Source organism: Bison bison, unplaced genomic scaffold (assembly GCF_000754665.1).
Source record: "Bison bison bison isolate TAMUID 2011002044 unplaced genomic scaffold, Bison_UMD1.0 scf7180017864352, whole genome shotgun sequence".
NCBI classification, from domain to species: Eukaryota; Metazoa; Chordata; class Mammalia; order Artiodactyla; family Bovidae; genus Bison; species Bison bison.
This window is the reverse complement of record NW_011494924.1, coordinates 1,339,757-1,365,739: the sequence shown is the minus strand read 5'-3', so window position 1 is coordinate 1,365,739 and position 25,983 is coordinate 1,339,757. Positions and strand designations below refer to the sequence as shown.

Genomic DNA, 25,983 nt, shown 5'->3' with positions numbered 1-25,983 from the left:
TTGAACTGTGGTGCTGGAGAAGACTCTTGAGAGTCCCTTAGACTGCAAGGAGATCCAACCAGTCCATTCTGAAGGAGATCAGCCCTGGGATTTCTTTGGAAGGATTGATGCTGAGGCTGAAACTCCAGTACTTTGGCCACCTCATGCGAAGAGTTGACTCATTGGAAAAGACCCTGATGCTGGGAGGGATTGGGGGCAGGAGGAGAAGGGGACGACAGAGGATGAGATGGCTGGATGGCATCACTGACTCGATGGACGTGAGTCTGAGTGAACTCTGGGAGTTGGTGATGGACAGGGAGGCCTAGCGTGCTGCGATTCCTGGGGTCGTAAAGAGTCAGACACGACTGAGCGACTGAACTGAATTGATTCAGAACGGTAAGGTATGCTGGTTCAGATTTCAAATAACTCTTCAGAAAGGGCACTATTTTATCACAACCACAGATAACCTTGTCATCATTTTCTTGGTTTTCATTAGCTCTTTAATATTTAGGTCTGGAACAAGGCTGACTGTTCCATAGCAGGAGAAGGAAGTACACTTACTTCCAAGAGCTAGGTGCTCTCCTTCTACCCCAGAAAATGTTATACAAAATGTTCCAAGTGATCTAGAACAGAGGTGTCCACAGACTTTTTTTTCTTTTTTTTTTTAGTTTAATTTTATTTTAAACTTTACAATATTGTATTGGTTTCGCCAAATATTGAAATGAATCTGCCACAGGTATACATGTGTTCCCCATCCTGAACCCTCCTCCCTCCTCCCTCCCCATACCATCCCTCTGGGTTGTCCCAGTGCACCAGCCCCAAGCATCCAGTATCGTGCATCGAACCTGGACTGGCGACTCGTTCCATATATGATATTATACATATTTCAATGCCATTCTCCCAAATCATCCCACCCTCTCCCTCTCCCACAGAGTCCAAAAGACTGTTCTATACATCAGTGTCTCTTTTGCTATCTCATATACAGGGTTATTGTTACCATTGGTGGGAATGCAAACTAGTATAGCCACTATGGAGAACAGTGTGGAGATTCCTTAAAAAACTGGAAATAGAACTGCCTTATGATCCAGCAATCCCACTGCTGGGCATACATACTGAGGAAACCAGAATTGAAAGAGACACGTGTACCCCAATGTTCATCGCAGCACTGTTTATAATAGCCAGGACATGGAAGCAACCTAGATGTCCATCAACAGATGAATGGATAAGAAAGCTGTGGTACATATACCCAATGGAGTATTACTCAGCCATTCAAAAGAATACATTTTAATCAGTTCTAATGAGGTGGATGAAACTGGAGCCTATTATACAGAGTGAAGTAAGCCAGAAAGAAAAACACCAATACAGTATACTAACACAGACTTTTTTTAAAGGAACTATCATTTCTTCTGAGCAATGTCTTCAGTTGGAGAGAAAGAAAGGGGGGAGAACACGAACAGGAATGTCAGATATAAAGTTACTGCTGTTGCTACTGCTAAGTTGCTTCAGTGTCCGACTCTGTGTGACCCCATAGACGGCAGCCCACCAGGCTCCCCCGTCCCTCGGATTCTCCAGGCAAGAACACTGGAGTGGGGTGCCATACAAAGTTACTACTGTTGGTTAAATATAGCCAATTCCTTTTCCCAGGGGAATCACTGATTACAAGGCAGAGCATGAATTAGCTAGTTTGGAGATGATTCAGCTAAAGCTCTGATAACCTACTACCTGGTAAGTGGAAACCACTACACTGCACTAATTCATACCCTGGACCTTGTGGCAATCCTGAATAAAATTTAATAGATTCAAGAAACCAAAACAGAGGCAGTACCATGTATTAAATCATCTTCACATTATGGTCCCCAGAAATCAAAGAATGATATTTGGACCAGAGGCAAGCACAGTTCACAGGAGCCTGTTAGAAACACACAATCTTGGACTTCACTCCTGATGCACTATATAAGAGAGAGCGTTTTAACAAGATCTCCAGATGATCTGTGTGAACAGTAGGGCATGACACATACTGCTGTGGGCATTCCTCAAATGGTTATTCTGAGTGAATAGAAAAGCTCAGTCACCAATTAGGTGCTGACTGCCTGTAGGAAGACCAAGCAACCTCAGAACATGAACAGAATGCAGTAAGAGTCAGCTCTGACACACTGCTTCCCCTCCCCTAGATGATGAGTCTTAAACTCCTTTCGAGTTGTACACCTTTTTGAGACTCTGAGTATTGCCTCTCTACACTACTTTAAGATGGGAATGGGTGAATTTAATTCGGATGACCGTTGTATCTACTAATGTGGGCAAGAAACCCTTAGAAGAAATGAAGTAGCCTTCACAGTCAACAAAAGAGTTCAAAATGCAGTACTTGACTGTAATCTCTGAAACGACAGAGCAATCTTGGTTCGTTTTCAAGACAAACCATTCAATAACACAGTAATCCAAGTCTATGCCCCAACCACTAATGCCAAAGAAGTTGAACGGTTCTATGAAGACCTACAAGACTTTACAGAACACACACCAAAAAAAGACATCCTTTTTACCATAGGGTAGTGAAATGCTAAAATAGGAACTTAAGAGACACCTGGAGTAACAAGCAAATTTGGCCTTAGAGTACAAAATGAAGCAAGGCAAAGGCTAACGGTGTTTTGCCAAGAGAATGCACTAGTCAGAGCAAACAACCTCTTTCAACAACACAAGAGATGACTCTACATGTGGACATCACCAGATGGTCAATACCAAAATCAGATTGATCATATTTTTGCAGCCAAAGATGGAGAAGCTCTATACAGTCAGCAAAACAAGACTGGTAGCTGACTGTGGCTCAGATCATGAAAGCCTTATTGCAAAATTCAGACTTAAATTGAAGAAAATAGGGAAAACCACTAGACCATTCAAGTATGACCTAAATCAACTCCCTTATGATTATACACTGGGAATAACAAATAGATTCATGGGAGTAAATCTGATACAGTACCTGAAGAACTACAGACAGAAGTTCGTGACATTGAACAGGAAGCAGTGATCAAGACCATCTCACCAAGAACAAGAAATGCAAAAAGGCAAAATGCTTGTTTGAGGAGACCTTACAAATAGCTGAGAAAAGAAGAGAAGCTAAAGGCAAAGCAGAAAAGGAAAGATACACCCATCTGAATGCAGAGTTCCAAATAATAGCAAGGAGAGATAAGAAAGCCTTCCTCAGTGATCAATGCAAAGAAATAGAGGAAAATAATAGAATGGGAAAGACTAGAGAACTTTTCAAGAAAACTAGAGATACCAAGGGAACATTTCAAGCAAAGATGGGCACAATAAAGGACAGAAGTGGTATGGACCTAACAGAAGCACAAGCCAGAAGTACACAAAAAAGTTCTAATGACCAGGAAAACCAAGATGGTGTGATAGCTCACCTAGAGACAGACATCCTGGAATGCGAAGTCAAGTGGGCCTTAGGAAGCATCACTACGAACAAAGCTGGTAGATGTGACTGAATTCCAGCTAAGCTATTTGAAACTAAAAGATGACACTGTTAAAGTGTTGCATACACTCTATCAGCAAATTTGGAAAGCTCAGCTGTGGCCACAGGACTGAAAAAGGTCAGTTTTCCTTTCAATCCCAAAGAAGGGCAACACCAAAGAATGTTCAAACTACTGCACAACTGCATTCATTTCACATGCTAGCAAGGTAATGCTCAAAATCCTCCAAGCTAGGTTTCAACAATACATTAACCAAGAACTTCCAGATATACAAGCTGGATTTAGAAAAGGCAGAGGAACCAGAGATCAAATTGTCAACACCCACTGGATCATGGGAAAAGCAAGGGAATTCCAGAAAAACATCTAATTCTGCTTCACTGACTATGCTAAAGTCTCTGACTGTGTGGATCACAACAAACTGGAAAATTCCTAACGAGATGGTAATACCAGACCACCTTACCTGCCTCCTGAGAAATCTGTATGGAGGTCAAGAAGCATCAATTTGAACTGGACATGGAACAACAGACTAGTTCAAAATTGGTAAAGTAGTACGTCAAGGCTGTATATTGTCACCCTGCTTATTTAACTTATATACAGAATACATCAAGTGAAATGCTGGGCTGGATAAAGCACAAGCTGGAATCAAGATTGCTGGGAGAAGTATCAGTAACCTCAGATATGCAGATGACATCACCCTTATGGCAGAAAGTGAAGAGGAACTAAAGGGCCTCTTGAAGAAGGTGAAAGAGAGTGAAAAAGTTGGCTCAAAACTCAACATTCATAAAACTAAGATCATGGCATTGGCCCCATCACTTCATGGCAAATAGATGGGGAAACAGTAGAAACAGTGACAGACTTTATTTTCTTGGTCTCCAAAATCACTACAGATGGTGACTGGAGCCATGAAATTAAAGACATTTGCTCCCTGGAAGAAAAGCTATGATAAACGTAGACAGCATATTAAAAAGCAGAGATATTACTTTGGTGACAAAGTTCTGTATAGTCAAAGCTACGGTTTTTCCAGTAGTCATGTATGGATGTGAGAATTTCACCATAAAGAAGGCTGAGCACCAAAGAATTGATGCTTTCAAACTGTGGTGCTGGAGAAGACTCTTGAGAGTCCCTTGGACTGAGAGGAGAGCCAATCAGTCAATCCTAAAGGAAATCAACCCTGATATTCATTGGAAGGACTGATGCTGAAGCTGAAACTGCAATACTTTGGCCACTTGATGTGAAGAGCTGACTTACTGGAAAAAGACTCTGATGCTGGAAAGATTGAGGGCATGAGAAGGGGACGAAGAGATGGTTGAATGGCATCACCAACTCAATGGACATGAGCTTGAGCAAACTCTGAGAGACAGTGAAGGCCAGAGAAGCCTGGCATGCTGCAGTCCATGGGGTCACAAAGAGTTGAACACAACTGAATGACTGAACAACAACAATATACTATACAAAGTTGTCAATGTGAACTTATCACCATTATATTGAAAAGCAATTAGCTACAAATTTAGTGCTACCATGGCTTTGCTCTTTGCTTGTCTTACAAGTCTGTTTATCTCACCATACATATTTACCTGATCTATTAGTATATGTAAGTTTAGATGTTTAGGAACAAGATAAAGAATCCTGAGAACCCAGATGCTAATACATTCTAAGGTTATAATATGCAAATCAATGATTAACAATCAGGAAGGCACTCTGAAAAACAAAATCTTGAACATTAAGCATCAGTCACCTTGGTAATTCATAAAAGTGACAGAAGACAACACTGAGAAATACAAAATATCCAGACATGCTATGGGGGAAAGGAGACCATCAGAACTATGTTGATGATACATGTAGTGCTTGATTTAAACAAAAAAGTAGAAAAACCTAAAGCTGTTTAGTAAACTTCTTAAATGTCTGGCGGGGGGAGGTTTTTGCCTTTTTCACTGGACACATGCTCAAGTGATGAAGTCAGCAAACAAAAGCAAAGGGTTCACTGCCATGATTCCTGCAGAGCAACATTTAAACAGCATGTGACAAACAAACCCATCATCTAAGAGGCATGCTCTCTGGAAAACGCTAATGCAAAGGAATTCATGCTTAACACAAAGACATGCTCAAAGATCAGTCTGGCAATCTCATAAACCCAGAAGACATTGTCCCTCAGGTTATTTGTAACAATGACTCACTTGGGAAAACATAAAGCATTAAATGAATAAATAGCATGAAGCCAGGGCTCTAGCAATGCCTTTGCAAGAAATTTACAGCTGTCTAGAGTGGTTTCATAAAGTATTTTAAGAAAGATTCACAAAAATGAAATAGAGTGGTGTAACACAACCTTTCAACACACTACAAAATTGTATCACATTCTCGCTAATGTATAAGTATGGGTTTATTATGCAAAAGAGGACCAAAGAACACTGAAATATTAAAACATCTTTATGAGGGACATTTCATGACTTCAAAAAAAAAACTTAAGAAAAAAATAAAACTAAAAAGAAACACAAAAACATAGGATGTCTTCTGGTCTACCGAGAGAGTTATTAATTTTTAAAACCTTTTCTATCTTTAATCACAGTGAGAAAATTAGAGCCCAGCTTTCCTGGAAAAGGAAACAGTCCAACAATGACCTTAGGATTCTAAACTTCCCTACCTTTGGGAAAGTGCCAATATATTCACTTTCTATAAGCTGAAGAACTATTAGTGTTTGGGTACCTCTGGCCTACATTACAGAACTGCAGTCATATAAGCTAAGGCTCTTGAATTTTCCATGAATATTTCCTTTCTTACCTAGAGCTCTGAAATTTGACACATTTTTATATCAATTTGAACTTGAAGTTTTGACAAAAATGAAATTTATTCATTCTCCCTTGTTTCTCTCTGCATTCTATGATATGTAATAAGTGAACTCTTACCTTGTTTCATCCTTGGGCCTGGAGCCATCATCATTGTGTGAAGCACCTTTAACAACATTAAAAGTTAGACAGAAAATGAATTTCAAGAAGTCGTACGTACATTTTACCTAAAGATGCTTTGTAAACAAAACCCTTCATTGTATCTTTCTAGTAACAAAGATTGGGTTCGATCCCTGGGTTGGGAAGATAATCCTGGAGGAGAGCATGGCAACCCATTCCAGTATTCTTGCCAGGAAAATCCCACGGACAGAGGAGCCTGGCAGGCTACGGTCTATGATGTCGTGAAGCATCGGAGATGACTGAAGAGACTGAGCATGCATGTAGTAAAGAACATGCTGGAATGGAGTTAAAGTTCAACATGATATTTAAAAGGAAAATAAGATAAATGTTCACGTGACTGAGAAGTTTTATCAAAATTGAGCAAATGATTATTTTTTGTCTGTGTGCAAATGATCGTTTTGTATAAGAGATGGTAATGAGTCAAGGTATATTACTCACGTGCTACTTCTGCCTAAATGTCTTATTTATTTACTTACTTATTTAGCTAGCTAGTTGGCTGCACCAGGTCTTAGTTGCAGTACACAGGAAAGTTGAAGATTTTCGTTGTGGCATACAGGATCTCTAGTTGTGGCATACGAACTCTTAGTTGTGGCTTTGTTGCCCTGTGGTATGTGGGATCTAGTTCCCTGACCAAGGATGGAACCTGGGGCCTCCTCTACTGGGAGTGTGGAGTACTAGCCAATGAACCACCAGAGAAGTCCCCATTTGCTTGATTCTAATTCAAATGTATTTTAGTCATCTTTTGTATTCCAATTACCTCCCTCTAAAAGTGCAGGATAATGAGATTTTGAAAATAGAAAAATCAGTAATATCTTTCTTACGCAAAGGCCCTGAAAATAGCTTCAAGAATAGAAAAGGCACAAATGGGTCTCAAAGTGGCCAAAACAAATGCTACAACAGTCATACTTTCTTCAAGTTTTATTCATGAAATATCCTTAGGATTCAGTAAGGAACTGTGATACAGAGGGAGAATACTATAGGTAGGCACAGACTGCAGCAAAAGTAGTATACAGAGCAGTTTAAAAAACTATGAAATGCAAAAAGAACAAGTTTAACAGCCTAGGTCCACTGAGTTAAAGAACAACAGTCCCTGAATACAGTCCCAACTTTCAAAGAGTGAAATCATCACTATACTACTCCAACGAAGTAATGGATTACTTCATTAAAAAGATGCTGAGTCACCACTATATTATTACTATATCATACTCAGCAAGGTGGGCAAGTGTCTCAAGATTTTATTTTAAAAAATGGTACAGGTGGATAGATAAAATGTGGTACATCTGTGCAATTTAAAACTATGCAGTAATAAAAAGCAACAGACTACTGAAACATTCTACATCACTGATAAACCTGAAATGACATTATCTATGCTAAGTGAAAGAAGCCTGACACAAAGACTACCTATTGTTATGATTCCATCTATATGAATGTGTCAACTCTGAACCAGTATAACCAATTCAGAAATTTCTTTCTACCCTCATTAACCCCAAAGAACCAATATGGAAGATATAACCAGGACTATCTTGAAGGTTCTGCTATTAAAAAAAGGTCATGAATTAGAAAGGAAGTAGGAAGTCTTCCAAAGTAGAAACAGAAGTATAACAGCACCTGATCACTGCAAAATGCTCCATAATACAATTTCTAGGTAAACAGAGAGCTCTGTCAGACTAACCAAGGAGACCATTAACCTGTGCTTTGTCTTGACAATCTGTGTTCCAGGTGAAAATACACTTATTGGCAAATAAGGGATGGAAATATCTAAAGGAAATCCACTGAGAGGTGGTTTTATTAAGCATGCTACATCTCATATTTATTCCCTTTAACACTAGTAAACCATAAACTGTAAAATATATCAACATAAAACAAATCACAAAAATGGTTTTGTCATTATTTTAACTCAAAGACAGCTCAGTAAATGTAGCCTACAAAAATGGAAGAGGAATGGCTAACGATTCCAGCTTGTACTGGCCTGTCTGGTAGTACTAAGGATTTTGAGTCAAATTTAAACTAAATCAGACACTGCTACAGACAGTAAACTATGTCTGCCACCGGCACTGGAGAAGGTGTAGCATCAAATGTGCCATATTAACTGCCACTGTTGGCCTACAGAATGGCTACTTTATAAATCAATTTATCACTCTCAGAGACAACAATGATTTGGCTTATATTTGGCTAGCTTTTCAACTCTTAGTTCCTAATAGAAACAATGTACTGAAAGTTTAAAATGAAAAATGTCTCTTTATAAAATGGAAATAAAATAATTTCTTTATGTGGAAAAGAATGGCAATAATTACAACATATTTTACAGTCACTAGTTTAAGAAGAAAAGACCCTATATATTTCCCTGGTGGTCCAGTGGCTAAGACTCTGTGCTCCCAATGCAGGGGGCCTGGGTTCAATCGCTAGTTAGGGGAACTAGATCCCATATGCTACAACTAAAGATCCTGCATGCCACAATGAAGATGGAAGATCCTGTGTGCTACAGCTGGTACTCAGCACAGCCAAATAAATAAAAATGAATTTTTTTTTTAAGTGATTACTTACTTTCTGAACATGCAGTTTCACCATTGGCAACAACTTCAGACTCTAGTTGCAGCCCATCAAGACAGACTGACAAATCTCCTATTGTCTCTGCTGGTTCTTTGTCACCTACAAGCTGTAAAGTCACAACTACTTCCTCAACTGGAAGAGAATAAAATTAAAGAAAATGGTCACTTTTTTTTTAAGTCATAACTCTTAAAAACATAACTGTCAGAAAATTTATATTTATATGTAGACATATTGTTTTAATACACTTCACCCAAGGTTTCAGGCCTTTTCATGCCAAAAACATTTTTAAAAATAGAACAAAATTTCCTAGTGCTTAATATCCACAATGTAAGATACTAAATGGGGCTTCTCAGGTGGCTCAGTGAGTGGTAAAGAATCCGCCTGCCAATGCAGTAGATGTCTGATCCCTGCATTGAGAAGATCCCCTGGAAAAGGAAATGGCAACTCACTCCAGTATTCCTTCCTGGGAAATCCCATGGAGAGAGGAGCCAAGCAGGCTATAGTCCATGGAATCACAACAGAGTTGGACACAAGAGCTTAGTAACGAAACAACAAACAAAAACACTAAATAGCTCAATCATCTCACTTATTATATTCATTCTCTTCTTCAAAATGAGCCATCAGGACAACTAACACTACTCAGCAAGGTATGTCTGAATTATATGGAGTGAAAACATAATTTAAGAATGAATTTTTTCTTATAAATCCTAAATGAAGAAATAAAATTCTTAGAAGTATGCTTTAGATACTCAAGGGATTAAAAGTCTGTTTTAAAATCATGATATATTAATTAAAATAAGTATGTTGCAAGTTTTTATGTATCTATAGAAAACAAAGATCATGGCATCTGGTCCCATCACTTCATGGGAAATAGATGGGGAAACAGTGGAAACAGTGTCAGACTTTTATTTTTGGGGGCTCCAAAATCACTGCAGATGGTGACTGTACCCATGAAATTAAAAGATCTTACTCCTTGGAAGGAAAGTTATGACCAACCTAGATAGCATATTCAAAAGCAGAGACATTACTTTGCCAACAAAGGTCTGTCTAGTCAAGGCTATGGTTTTTCCAGTGGTCACGTATGGATGTGAGAGTTGGACTGTGAAGAGGGCTGAGTGCCGAAGAATTGATGCTTTTGAACTGTGGTGTTGGAGAAGACTCTTGAGAGTCCCTTGGACTGCAAGGAGATCCAACCAGTCCATTCTGAAGGAGATCAGCCCTGGGATTTCTTTGGAGGGAATGATGCTAAAGCTGAAAACTCCAGTACTTTGGCCACCTCATGCAAAGAGTTGACTCATTGGAAAAGACTCTGATGCTGGGAGGGATTAGGGGCAGGAGGAGAAGGGGACGACAGAGGATGAGATGGCTGGATGGCATCACTGACTCGATGGACGTGAGTCTGAGTGAACTCTGGGAGTTGGTGATGGACAGGGAAGCCTGGTGTGCTGAGATTCCTGGGGTCGCAAAGAGTCGGACATGACTGAGCGACTGAACTGAACTGATCTATCAAAAGAGAGGTATACACATATAAATAAAACCATCTAAAATAAAATCATCTCTGCTCTATTTCTTTTCCATAATTGAGTACAGCCTTCAATAAATATCTATCTACTAAATTTATTTATTTAGTATTTAAATAAATTTAAATAATATTTATTTAAAATACTGGATCCAAAATGAATGGCCAAACCAGATATTAAGAATGCATTAAAGAGTTCAAGCTTTATCTCTGTAGTAATGTTACAACCATGTAAACTTAAAAACAAATAGTGAACAGTCATTTTCTCCACATTTAGCACATGAATTTCTTGCAAAATAACAAAAGCTGAGCTTATTCTTATTTTCACATACATACGTTTCATATTGTTTGACTTTAATGTTTCATAGATATCCAATCCAGCAGTTCCCAACAAAACATCAGATTTCAGTGTCTGGTGACTCCACACACGAAAATGTAATTTACTCACAGGGGTGACAATACTACAAATGAAAAAAAAAAAAGGTGAAAAAAGTATTTCCTTTAATATCACAATGGAATTCTAAATAAATTACAATTAAAATATCACCACGTATCTTACAGTTTACAACCAATATTGCCTGTATTCTATAACCTTATGAAAAACATATCTGAATGCTACAGGTTTGCATGGTCATCTTCATGCACTGGTGACCTACAGGAACGATTACACATATGTATTATCAACAAAAGTAAAAGTGCTCATCATGCTACAAACTGTTGAAAAATAATTTTACTTTAGTAGTACAAAAAGCTGAAGCTGAAGCTCCAATACTTTGGCCACCTGGTGCAAAGAACTGACTCATTAGAAAAGACCCTGATGCTGGGAAAGATTGAAGGCAGGAGGAGAAGGGGACGACAGAGGATGAGATGGTTGGATGGCATCACCAATGCGATGGACATGAGTTTGAGCAAGCTCTGGGAGTTGGTGATAGACAGGGAGGCCTGGCATGCTATTCACAGGGTCACAAAGAGACACGACTGAGAGACTGAAACGAACTGAGTACAAAAAAGTGATTTATACAAAAAATTAAATTCTTATTTTATGTCAGGTAGTGTGCTGAGCTTAGAATTATTTCATTTAATCTTCACAGTAACCCTGAGGTGAGAATATCACTTCATCTTCACATACAGAAGCTGATACTCAGAGAATAAGCAAATTGCCAAATATCACAGAGCCAGTTGGTGATGGACTGTAATCTGAACAAAAATCTATCATTAAAATTTGTATTAAGAATGTTCTCAGTAAGCTACTTAAGGATTTCAGGATTATATTATCCCATGTTTCACACTGCTAGAGGCAAAGTGTCCAGGACAACTGTCAAATAAGGCCAGACCTTGCTAAATGCCAATACAGAATAGAAATTTGAATTTGCAATAAGCTGTATAAACACTATTTCAATTAGAAAAACAGAACACTATATAACCTATGATAGTCCTATGGTTCAAGGCTGTAAGATTTTCCTGACCAGGGACAGAACTCATGCCCCCCGCAGTGGAAGTGCAGAGTCCTAACCACTAGACCACCAAGGAATTCCCAGTGGCTGCTGCTGCTGCTGCTAAGTCGCTTCAGTCGTGTCCGATTCTGTGCGACCCCATAGACGGCAGCCCACCAGGCTCCCGCATCCCTGGGATTCTCCAGGCAAGAACCCTGGAGTGGGTTGCCATTTCCTTCTCCAATGCAGGAAAGTGAAAAGTGAAAGGGAAGTCACTCAGTCATGTCCGACTCTTCGAGACCCCATGGACTGCAGCCCACCAGGCCCCTCCGTCCATGGGATTTTCCAGGCAAGAGTGCTGGAGAGGGGTGCCACTGCCTTCTCCCAGTGGCAGATACTGTAACCAAACTAAGAAACTTTCACCTAATCATTGCCCCTCTTTGGTACAATGTATTCATTCTCTTTCAAAACTTTCAAAAATTGCAGGTTACTTTCAGGAGAACATATATTAAATATTAAGAGAACATTTCTCTGTTAGTCATCTGAGTAATTATAATGGGGATGGAATAAAAGTTAATAAATTTAATTTTATTAAATTTGAAAGATAAACTCTGCCATCAAAGATGGCAGATTATTTCAGTTCAATTCTTGAGACAAGTACGGAAAGCATGATACCTAACAATGGAAGCTGTGTTAAAACTGCAGGCCAATCTCCTGTAACTTAAAAATTCAGAAGTAAGTGTTTCCCTCCAAATATGGCTGAAGAGCACTACCATATAGGGCTACAAGGAGAGCTTTTTTTCTTAACTTTTAAACCACTAAGTTCATGTTGCTATCAGCTCAAGAGCCTGAAAGCATATTTATAGTAAGCACAGTTAGCAGTTGGTAGAAAATAGATGAGTATTCAGCCTATTATTCTGAACATCTCCAGTCGTTATTGGAGCCTGTGGCCTTTTGAAGGTTTGTTTTTAAAAAAATGTTACTCACACACAGTTTTCATCTAGATCAAATCTCTAATGTGGCACTAATTAAAAATGAAGTCTAAGAAACATTAATGTTGAAATAAATACAGATGAGAAACATTAGAATGATACTTCTGAAAATAGGTGTCAAGATGATCTTTGGAAAATTCTTAAGTTTCATTTATTTGTTCAAAATCATTGTTAAATACAAGATGCCCTAGAACTTCAAAAATCCATGTTAAAGATTAATGTAGGTATATCCAATTTGTTTTGTCATTTATTAGAAATATTGTTCACAGAGGCATGCATCATGTGAAGAGAAGAGCTTATCACTTCAGGTGTCTCATCTCACCATTTAAAAATAAAACATTTTTAGTAACAGGTTTGTTTTTCTAAGAGAAAAAAATGAACAATTTCAAATGTTAGGGAATGAAAGCAATTTGTCTACATTTGATAAAATAACAACTGGTTATATTTTGAACTATGCTTTAATATATAACATACTGTATTATTTTAAAAATATACTGTATTATTTTAAAATCTATTTGTTGATAAATCATACATTTTCTTCCATTTTAGTAGAAAAAGTTTAAAAATTAACCTATAATTCCCTTCAACCTATTATGCTTTTCTTACCAACATTTAGGGCTTTGTCAATTAGTGCTGAAATTGAGCTATATCCCATGTCTATGAATTTAAATGACAGATAAAAACACCAACACACAGATATATGCACAGGAATGTATACTGCACTGTCTAACAGCATGTTAGAAATCAACTGTATAGGGAACTAGTAAAATTAATCACAGTCCATCCACATTAAACAGTATTATATAGTTATATTAGGGATGTTAGACCTGTACATACTCAAAAAAAAAAGGATGTATGTTTAACATAAAAACAGGGTGATAGAACAAAATGTATAATTTTTCTAAAGAAAAAAAAAAGTGGGTAGGTTTCGTGTGGGCACTGTAATTAAAAAAAAACACAAAATTAAATTTTGTTTAAAACTAAAATTTAAAATAAAAATTAAATAATAAAAAATGAAGTGAGTTCCTGATATCCCTCTATTTCCAACCTAAATTAAGGAAAGAGCTGCTAATATTTCTGGGCCCATAACCCTGGGATCCAGAGAAGGCAATGGCAACCCACTCCAGTACTCTTGCCTGGAAAATCCCATGGGCGGAGGAGCCTGGTAGGCTACGGTCCATGGGGTCACTAAGAGTCGGACACGACTGAGCGATTTCACTTTCATGCACTGGAGAAGGAAATGGCAACCCACTCCAGTGTTCTTGCCTGGAGAATCCCAGGGACGGGGGAGCCTGGTGGGCTGCCATCTATGGAGTAGCACAAAGTCGGACACAACTGAAGCAACTTAGCAGCAGCAGCAAACCTGGGATCTCTCAGCTACTATTTAGTGGCAACAGAGATACCATCAACAACTAAACAAGAATGCAATGAAAAGGAGAAACTGGGAAAAAAAATAATTAAAGAGAAACAAGACTAAAAGAACAAGGAGGGTAAAATTAAGAGGAAGGAGGAACAAAAAAAAAGTGAAAAACTTTCTAAAAGCTGCATTTCTGCTGACCTATTAAACAAAATATACCACAGAAAATACTTTCAAACCTACACTGTAAGAGGCTGCTTCCATTTGGGACTGTTCGTATTGTTGCATTTTTCTGTCTTCTTTGACTGTCCATCTACTGTGACTTCCACATAAGGACTTGGCCCAAACCAATTCTTTTTATTTTCTTTAAGTTTTGCTGAAATGACTAAATAAAGGAGAAAATATTTCAGTATTCAAGATGTTAGTCCATCCTTCAAATCAATTTAATTTCACAAAGATTAAACAGAGCATTATTTTTACTCAAGAGAAACAAAGCCATTTGCTCTAAAATATTCACAAATTTTATTCACAGATGACCTGTGTATTTCTTACCATCTTATTAAAAAATACAGGACTTCTCACCCATCCACCCAAATTCCCATCAGTAGTATCACTAGTCTCAGAGATCTTGAGGTCAATAAAAAGTACATTGACAAACTTGGTAAACAAATATGTGAATGCCTACCATCTATCAGATATTACTGCTCTAAACCCTGGACAGAACAGTTTATAATTAGAGATAAGTCCTTGTGATGAAAAACAGCCTAAGGTGGCAGAATATGAGTTGGTAGTAAAGAAGTTTTCTAAGGATATGGTACTTTCAAGCAACCATCTAAGGGACAAGGAGCTATCTATCCATGTCAAGATCAAAGGTAGGAAGAAGGGAACATTAAGAAAACAGTACAAAAGCTTTGATCTAAGAAAAGTAGAGCAAACAGAGAAAAATGGTAAATAAAGTGAGATCACATTTGGCTTTGCAAGCCAAGATAAGGAATTTGGATTTTATTCTAAGCATGCTAGAAAGCCACTGAAGGAAGAGTTACAAACTAAGATTATGTCTAGCATCTCATATATCTCTCATTACCTTAGCAAGAGCTTCTTACATCCTGAGCCTAAGTTAGTCACCACTGCCATAAAACATAAAACAGCCTTGTCCCAGCCTTGTGTGGAAGGAAGGCGCCAAGAGTAGATTCGAATCTAGAACACCCCACAGCTTCCACAGGAGACAACTCACTGGTCCCCTATAAATGAGATGACCACAGCCAAAGAATTATTTTACTACCTGGATATCTACTCTAACAGCAAAGTTCAGAGACGCCAGTGCCTATCAAGACTAACAGGCCCTTGCGAGTTGCTAGGAAAGTTTATACAGGAGCTACGCAAGAAGTGCAGTATACAGTCCAACACATAGACAATCTGGGCACTCTAGCAGGCACAGTCCCAAGTGGTGGCCCTGAATCCCCCAACTTCACTTTGATCTAATATTTTACTTCTGTCCTTTTACACTTAAGAGACTGCTACAGCCATCTAAGAAACAGTAGGTTAGACTAGGGTGGTGAACATGGATATGGGGAGGAATAAATATTTTCTAATGAGAATCAACAGGATTAGGTTACATTAGTGAGCTACGGAAAAGAAGCAAGGATATCTCCTGTGTTTCTGGCATGAGTAACTGGATAGAAGGTGGTATCATTGAATAAGATGGAAAAGATCTAGGAAAGAACAAGTTTGAGGAGGGTGGCATGGGCAGGAAATCAAGTGTATTATAACGGATGTATAAATTTGAGATGCTCATGAGACATCAAAGTGGAAACACTAAGCAAAATGTCTTTTTCAGAACAGAAAATGCTTAAGTGGGGATCAGACCTATCTCTGACTAATATGTACTATAAAGCCCTACTACTTAATACAAAACCTAATTTAATCACAGGATTGCCCCAGAAAAATCCCTATTTTTAATACATTTGTGGTCTGAGAAAAGGTGAAACAGCCCATACAGTCATGCATAAGTTCATTTTGTTTCAGGGGCTCTTGTGATCCTCTAAAACTGATTAAGCCTAGAACAAAGAGCAATGCAGCTATCCTGAGTGGCTTTTTAGGATTCAAACTTTGGAAAGCTATTTACCACGTAATCCCACTCAACCCCACGAGAGCCATTTTAGGAAACTTTAAATGGGAAAATAAAAAGAGTAAGGGAAACTAACACCAACTGTTAGTGTTTTACTGTGTCTGGCACCTAAATATTATGATTTTGACTCTCACAACTGTTCTGCAAGACAGGTATTATCATCTTAATTTTTACACATAAAAAAAGAACAAGATCAACAGAATTTAAAAGTTTATCCAACAGTCACAGCAAAGCTTGGACAGGAGAAATTATGTTAAGTGTTCAAATCTCAAAGTTTAGATTGCACAAAACTTTCATTACAGTCCTAACATTGTAAAATAGATCAATGTACTACTTCCTAAAATTTAAATTCCCAAGGTAAATTAAAAGATTATGAATTATAAACTAGAAGAAAATTAATCAGAAAAATGTCAGTATCATCCGTCACCTGGGCTACACCTAAAGGCCTCTAACAACTGTCTATTTTTACTCTCACTTCTCCAGCCCAATTCCTCATAGCTACTAGAATTGTGAACAGATGTGACCGTGTCAATACTTTTCAATGATTCCCTAACGCCTGAAAAATGAAGTTTAAATTCTTCTGGGGCATTTTATGTTGCTTACTATGTACTTTTACAGCCTCTTCCTATACAAAATCCCACACAGGCCCCTAGTGTTCTAACCACTCTTACCTGTTTGCTGTCCCTCATAAGGACCATGTACTTTGACTGCTCATATGTGCTACTTCCCTCCACTCATAATGATCCTTTTTCCTTTTCATCCAACACAATTCTACTTCCTGAGTTGTCTTTAATCTCTTCTCTTTGAAGGGTTCTTTAAATCTAACAAGTCAAAATTGTTCTATGCTTGCACAGCATTTTCTTATCTATATATGGCTCCTGTTGCTTTTCATTCAGTCTTAGTTCTTAGTAGGTTTATTAGTTTTTACTTATTTAACTCAACCTGCAATCCCCTTCATGGCAAGGTATAGCAAGTGTGTATATTTAATAACTTCCTCTTCAATATGAAATAAAAGTTTTGACAATTTAAATATAAAGACAGTAAAAATAAATGAATAAATGTAAAGAAAGTAAAAGTGAATCCTTGGCTTATTCAACTTATTTTGGGAATCAGAAGGCTGTAAGGAACAAGGTAAAACAAATAAGGGTGGGGAGATCACCACACTTAAGTTAAGGGTGCTAAGTTATGATTAGCAACATGATGAACTGATAGGAGATAAAACCAGTTATGCAAGGATTACCCTCTGTGGTCAGAAGTCATGAGAGGCCAAAAGAGGCCTCTGTAGCAGAACCATGGCTTGTCTGGGCAGAACTGGATATAAACTCTTGACTTTAAATTTAAAGTATGAAGGACCCTCCTGGTCTCTAAGCATTGGGAGCTAAATATATGGTGTTCTAGTAAATCTGGAAAAATACAGTAAGGTTTAATTTCAATTTGTAAGAACTGAAATAAGATGGTTTCTCTTCCTCAAATGATGAGCTCTGAGTCAGGACTGAGACTAAGAAATTTCTAGGAAATACCAAAGTACTTGTTCTGCCCATGTAAGTATAATACTAGCATACAGTAAGCATCAAAACACAGATAAGCTTAGTATAATAGCTGAAGTTAGGTGCAGAACATAATTAAACAGGAAATGGCTAAAGACAGGGAAGGATGTAAGAAAACAGACTTATGTCCAAGGTAAAGGAACAGGCCACAGAATTAGAGATAAAGACTAAAGAATGATCCAGGAAATCAACTTATTCTGGGAATCGGAAGGCTATAAGGAACAAGGTTAAAACAAACAAGGGTGCTGAGATCAAGTTATGATTAGCAATATGATGAACTCTCAAAAACATTTAAGAGTAAGTAGGCATTTCTGATTTCCTGCTATAATTTTTGTAACTATCTGATAAGTTACAAAAGGATCTGCCCAACACAAGGATCAATACAGGTACATTCAATACTCAACAAAAGTGTTAAGAAATCACTTCAATGCCAAGAGAAGTTCCCAAGGGGATGCTTCATATAGTACCTTGATCAATGAAAGCATAGCACAAAAGACCACCTTTCTACTCCAGTTCAAATTGGAACAGCAAAATGGCTATTCATGTTATTTCTATAAATTAAGAGTCAAATCATAGAAAGTGTGACTAATGAACTGGCATGATTTTAAAGCTTAAGGTGTAAATGTGTAAATATAAGACATCAGGAAATAATTATCAATTAAGTTTAGTGAACATTCATCACCTCATATAGATACAAAATTAAAGAACTAGAAAAGGAATTTTTTTCCTTGTGAGAACTCAATCACTTGTGATGAGGTATACTTTATTTTATGTAAATTCTGAAAAAGAAAAGCAAGGCTGCCTTTCCCTTGATGTTCCTATAAAGAATTATGTGAAATTAAAACACATCAAGTTCTCTAAACAATCTATTTATCAACACAGTATCAATTTATGAATTAATTTTTTAAAACTCTTGCTACAACTTATGTAAGTTTTTATTAAAACTTATTATAAGGTATCATTTATCTGAAATAAATTTTCTACTTGCCATCATCTGGTAAGGAAAAGCAATTAGCAAATGTATATACCGTAAACAAACTATGTACATGCACATGTAATGTATGTATGACAGAAAGAGTTGAAGAAATAAATTTGAGCAGGACCACAGAGTAACATTTTAACTTTTGACACTAAATTTCCCCATCAGTCTTTTACAGTAACTTTCTAAAACACCAATCCAGTTTACTGCTCTTTGTTAAAAACTCTGCTTACTTCCCAGGTCCCTTAGCAATGATTTTTTTTTCTTTTGGCAGCCTTGACTCATGTGAAGGAGATGGCCCATTCCTGTGAATTCTCACAGGTCCCTACTCTGCAGCAGTGGCTTTTGGGGATGTCGAGGGAAGCCTTGGCATTTCCCTCCTTCAGGCCATTTGCTCTGTCATGTTCATTGCTGAAAGATCCTTTTATACCTTTCTACTTTTTAAATAGTAGCAATGCTTCAAGCACCACTTTCTTTCACAGCAACTCTAGTCAAATACTACCCCTTTTTCCTGACCAAAGTCATTATCTCTTGCCATTACCATATACCAGGGCATATATTTTATACTTGCATATTTATGCCTTTCTTGAATTTTAGAAGTATTGAGGCAGCTTACCAAAATAAAATAAAAAAACAAAAAATTCAAATACTGTAGCTAATCCATTAATACAGAGTAAAAAATACAACGTCAATTAAAGTGACTTGTGGGAAAAAACACTTTGTTCTGAGGTTTCTAGCACCAAAAGCAAAGTAAACAGTGAATTACAAAGGACACTTGATTGTAGTCAATTTGGCACTCTACTGTTTATTATCTGTTGTTCTCCATATCTGCCATATCTAATGATGTCTTTGCTAAATATATAACTTTTATCCATAATTCACGATGGCTGTTTTTGTTAAAAATGCTTTTGCCCTATACTTGTACATTCTCAGAATTTTTAGACTCAAGATTAAAAGCTTATAAATGGCTAAGAATTATGTCTTCTTGAGGTGCATTTAGGCATTAAGTGTTTTTCTTCCCGTGACGGTCACAATAGCAAAGATAGTTAGCTTATGCAAAGAAAAGTCGAAAGGAATATAACTTAAATCTGGTTGCTCAGATGATAAAGAATCTGCCTACAATGCAGGAGACCCAGCCAGGCTCGATCCCTGGGTCAGGACGATCCCCTGGAGAAGGGAATGACTACCCACTCCAGTATTCTTGCCTGGAGAATTCCATGAACAGAGGAGCCTGGTGGGCTGTAGTCCATGGGATCGAAAAGAGTAGGACACGACTGAGAAGCTAACACTTTCACTTTTTCTTTCCTCACATTACTATTTTAAATTGCTGACTTTTTAAAAATAAAAAGCATGTATATTGCTTACATAACTTGAAAAGCTGATACTAATAAATTCTCTAAATCAAAAATTTTAACTTCAGCTGTCCCCTAAAAAAAAGTCTTAAGAAACCTGGCCCAATGTAAAACAGCTACTCAGACTAGACTGAAGATGGGGAGAAAGTCAAAGTGTTAGTTGCTCAGTCGTGTCCGATTCTTTGCAATCCCATGGACTATAGCCTTCCAGACTCTTCTGTATATGAAATTCTCCAGGCAAGAATACTAAAGTGGTAGCCATTCCCTTCTCCAAAGGATTTTCCTGACCCAGGGATTGAACCCAGGTCCCCTGCACTGCAGGCAGATTCTTTACCATCTGAGCCACCAGGGATGGGGAAGGGAGAAACAACTAGAATCTGGCTTTGGCAAAGAAATATTAGAATCTTTCATTGAAAATCAGACATCACTAAGAAGAGACTGGAGTCAGTGAAAAGAATTCCCAAGAATAAATTCTAGCATGCTTTCAACTTAAGAAGGTGTTACTTTTATATAACTCAAATACTTTTAGGTTTCTAGAAAGATAATAATACAGTTTATAACTTTATATTCATACTCTAGAGCTGGATGTAAGCCAGGTACAGTATTAACAGAAACTAATATAATCAATAAATGCCATTAAATTAAAAGGAGAAAGACTAAGTTTCCATTGTGTAACAGACACATGCTTGTCTAAAGAAAAATCCAGTGCCTCACTTTGGCTAGTACAAATGGTTTCTATAAAAAGACCCTACAAAGAGATCATATGGAGCCTGACTGTGAAAGGTCTTAGCCCAGTTTTAAAGAAATTCACTAACATAGCCAAGGAGAAGCACTGAAGGTTTTTGAGCAGGTACAAATCAGGTGGCATTTAAGAAACATGAATTTGAAAGTGATCCACTTGGTTAGTATGGTTAGAGGAAAAAAACAGGTATTAGGAAAGTAATAAGAGCAACCAAAAAATTTAAATAGGCATTTCTCAAAAAAAGATATACAAATGTCTAATAATAAGCACATGAAAAAAATGCTCATCATCACTAACCATCAGGGAAATGAATTCAAACTCTTGAGATACTATGTCACATCCATTACAATGTCTCTAACCAAAAAGATAAGCATTCCAAGGATGTTTACAAAACTGTAACCCTCATACATGACTGCTGGGAATACAAATTGGTCTGGATGCTTTGAAAATTAATTTGGAATTCCTCACAATGCTAAATGTGGGTATTACATGACCCAGTCACTCTACTCCCAGGAACACACTCAAGAAAACTGAAAACATACAACTTCACAAACAGTTATACACAAATGTTCATAGCATTATTCCTAATAGCCAAAAAGTGGAACCAACCCAAACACCCATCAACTGATAAATGGATAAAGTATTTCCACATATGGAATAGTATTTGGCAATAAAAAGAAATTAAACACTAATGCATGCTACAACAGGGATGAATCTTGAAAACAATATAAGTGAAAAAAGTCAAGAGACAAAGGCCACACATTTTGAGTCTATTTCTATGAAACCAAAGTAGGCAAAGCTATAGAGAGAAAAATAATTAAGCTAGGGCTGAAGGTGGCTGGGGAATATGGGGCAGGGGTTTCTTTCTGGAATGGTGAAAATGTTCTAAAATTGACTGGTGATGGTTGCACAACTCTGAGAATGTATTAACAATCACTGACCTCTAAATGAGTAAAATGTATAGTATGTGAATTAGCTCTCAACAAAGCTAAAAAAATCCAAATCAAAATAAAAAACAATAGCAACTGCCCAAGCATGTTTAACAAACCCAAATTGTATACCATACCCAATAACAACCTGAAATTAAAATGTTATTTTTATATATCTACACATTATGTTCATTTATTCATTCAGCAAATACTAATTCAACACCTGATATGTAACAGCCACTAAAGGTTTTCTTCTCAGAAGATTTTTTATTGATGGTGAAAGTGAAGTTAAAGTCACTCAGTCGTATCCGACTCTTTGCGACCCCATGGACTACACAGTCACAGAAATTCTCCAGGATTCTGGAGTGGGTGGCGGGGTAGGGGTGGGGGGACACAAAGAGAATGAGGGAAGTAATGCAGTAGATCTTTTTAAGACTTACCAGTGATCTGAAGTTGTGATTTCATGGTCAAACTACCCATTGAACCAAGCTGTGATCCACTGTCAGACATATCACCAACAGGAAGGCAAACCTGAACAGGGCAAAGGAAACACTGTGAACGTCAAAAATTCCCACTTGAAAAATATGTAAATGCTAACCAGGCCATTTCCACGTCCCACTGAAGACCACAAAATAACCAGTGGCCTTCACACTGCTAAAATTCTAGTATCCATCCTGCACTAAACTATCAGCAAAATCTGAAATGGTTGAATTTCTTTCTTCTGTGGTTTACTTTCTTCTTTTAGTTCCCAAGACACATTCTCGAGGTTTATGTCCTACCTTACTGATTATTCCATCTTAATCTTCTTTGATGATTCCTTCAGGTCTCTCTACCCTCTTAATACTGGAATGTCCTAGGGCTCAGTTATTGGTTCCCTCTTCTCTCATATCTTCATATTCATTTCCTCAAGGATATCAACCAGTGTTATGGCTTTAAATATCATCTATATACCAACAAGCCCCAACTTTACATTTCTATCCCAGATTTCACTCCTGAATTATAAACAGCAACTTCACTTGGTATCTAAAAGATATTCTAAACTAATACGTCAAAAACGGAACCCCTGATGTCCTCTGTGAACTATCTCAGTTGAAGGCAATTTCATCCTTTCAGATGCTCAAGCTAAAAACTATGGAGTTATTCTTGACTCCTTTGTTCATATGTCCCTTCCCATCTGCTGACAAATTCTAATGTCTCTATTTGCAAAATACACCTAGAATCCAGCCATTTCTCATCACCTCTATCATCAATCTATTCATAGCCACCTGACAGCTATCTTCTTCCTAAATTATGCCCCTCTCCTAAATTAACCTAAAGTGACCCCATGGACCGTACAGTCCATGGAATTCTCCAGGCCAGAATACTGGAGTGGGTAGCCTTTCCCTTCTCCAGATGATCTTCCCAACCCAGGGATCGAACCCACGTCTCCCACATTGCAGGGAGATTCTTTACCAGCTAGAGCCACAAGGGAAACCCAGATTAACCTAAAAGGTCTCCCGTTTTCCATCCTTGTCCAGCCTCAGTACCTATTCTTAACACAACCTGGATGACTTTAAGATGTTAAAAAGTTCTTCAAATTTTCCCATTTTACTCAAGTGAAAGACCCTATATGATACATGCTTCCACTGCTCCCTACCTTCTGATCTTGTTTCCCCTCTACTTTCCGCCCCTACTCAGGCACCTACCTATTATTTTTCAAACATGCCAGCACATTCTCGCCTTAAGACCTTTGTTCTACTTGTTTTCTTCACAATATTAACAGTCTGTTCCACCTATCCTGATCATTTTTTTTCTTCTACAGACAATGTGATCTTTTGACATACCACATAATTGACTTGGTTATTATGTTTATTGGTTTTGACTCTCTGGGCTAGAATATAAACTCCATGTGAGCAGGAATCATTTTTTTGGTTCACTGATAAAACCCAGAATCCCAAAACAGTGCCTGACACATTGCAAACACTTAAACATCTGATCTGTGAAAGGAACAAAGACGGCTCCTGAATTATACTAAAATAAACAACCCTAACATATCTTCTTCAGTCCATAGTCTCAGAAGAGTTAATCCTCATGTGGTAAGGCATGCTCTACATAACAGAGATTTTATAACAAAATCAGGACACTTGGACTTGATTCCTGGCTACAACACTTATTGTATGATACTATATGAGTTATGTAACCTCTCTAGGTCTCAGTTTCCTGTCAGAGAAACGGGGATAACACCATCTCTACCTCACAAGGTTGTTGAAAGACTGAATGATTATGTATGTGGGGGGAAAATGCTACGAATGTTTATTATTCATACTGTCAGAATTTAACTAAATCTGTTTTTAAAATAAAATGTTCTTAGGCTTTTGGGGACTTGATAAAATATCAGGAATATTTTGAGTGGGTCAAAGATTAAAGTAAAATTTACTTAAGCACTCACTATCTGCCAGGTCCTATGTAAGAAATACATAAATACAATAAGGCAAACAAAGTAACCTGAAACTGTAAACATGTCTACAGTATTCATACAAAATTAGGCTTCCATTCCCTGGTGGTCCAGGGGTTAGGACCACTTGCAATGCAAGGGCATGAGTTCGATCCCTGGTCAGGGAACCAGAATCCCATATGCTGAGGAGACAGGGAGGGAGGGACGGACAGATGTAGGGAGGAAAGAAAAAGAATATGTTCAAAGCTAAAATTCTGGCAGCCTTAACTCAAATGACTAGCTCATTCCCTTGGCTTGGTCTGTATATTTTTCCCCTTCACTTTCTATGTCTACTTAAATTGCACCATTTCGGATGTTTTATACAATTTACTAAAAGGGCCATTTATTTTAAATACAGAAGGCATACATCATAAATAAAGCCATTAGTAGTCACCCAGAATATAAAGGCACTGAGGTGTACCATAAAAGTCAACAGAGCACTGCACAGGATATTCTTCTGATGCAAACTACTTGTTACAGAAAGAGTCCTCAAAGACATCATTACCACATATGTATAGTTATTTTCTCCTCAATACTGAAAAGACTCTTCACCACAGAATTATGACATCAAGATAAGGAAATTAAGAGGCAGTGAGAAAAGTCCAACAACTGGATGCTGATTTTATGCATGATAAAGTATTATTCTAGTTGCTGATCTACAGCAACAGTTTATTGCTGGAAAAATACCCTTTTAAATAGTATAGATTATTCTAAATTAACATTATAAAGTTGCAAAGAAAATAAATTCAAAATCATAATAAAATGTATTTTAAAAACACAATTTCATGTAAAGAAGACTAATGAAAGTACAGACTACAAACATTTTTAGAAACAGTGATTCTCTCCAGATAATTAATCATTGTGATAGAACTGTGAGATGCTTTGCAAAAACATGCTGATAATTTTAATAATGTATGTTCTAGTTCACGTTAGTTTCATATAATAAAAATTATTTTAAATCTCTAAGAATAAAAAAACACACCACTTGTATAATAAAGACAAATCATAGAAACCTTAGTATTAATTGGCAACCAGTTAAATAATCACAAATTCATACCACAGAAAACTATGCAACAATTAGAACTTACTAGTAACTGAAGTGTAAAGATTTCAAGAACATTTAAGTTACAGAATATATATAATGTAATCTGTTTTGCAAATAAAAACAAAATGCATATCCCTATAGGTGAATATAAATAAAGGCAGAAAAAGTATCCATCCCAAACTGGTAATAGTGGCTACCCTTCTGTGTACTAAAGAAGGAAGTCATGGGGAACTTGTGGTTTTGTATGTATTATTTGAGTTTAAAAAGAAAATATATACCATACTTGTACAATTTGAAAAATACCTCAAGACTAAGTAGATAGAGAATCTACACTTCAAAGCCCATCTTCTCGCCTGAGCGCCAGACTCCTAGGCCTAACCTTTACAATTGTCTGCATTACTAAAATGACTAAGGTGAAACTCTGCCTGGCTCAACAGCAGCACCATTCACCCACGTGCTCAAGCCAAAGCTATGAGCATTAAATCTTTCCCTCATCTAGTTGTAAAGATTCTATCTGCAAAATATACCCTA

At 37.4% G+C, this 25,983-nt stretch overlaps 1 protein-coding gene across 1 annotated transcript in view; it reads right to left on the bottom strand.

Annotated features, from left to right (window-relative positions):
- ITCH (itchy E3 ubiquitin protein ligase) overlaps positions 1-25,983 on the bottom strand; it is a 98,916-nt gene that overhangs the window by 45,284 nt on the left and 27,649 nt on the right. Inside the window, exons 3-7 of the mRNA XM_010854874.1 lie at positions 22,375-22,465; positions 14,501-14,642; positions 10,812-10,936; positions 8,951-9,088; positions 6,347-6,392 (exon numbers count right to left, since the gene is read on the bottom strand). Coding sequence (XP_010853176.1) covers positions 6,347-6,392; positions 8,951-9,088; positions 10,812-10,936; positions 14,501-14,642; positions 22,375-22,444 — 521 coding nt within the window. The 5' untranslated portion in view covers positions 22,445-22,465. The remainder of the gene's footprint in view (positions 1-6,346; positions 6,393-8,950; positions 9,089-10,811; positions 10,937-14,500; positions 14,643-22,374; positions 22,466-25,983) is intronic.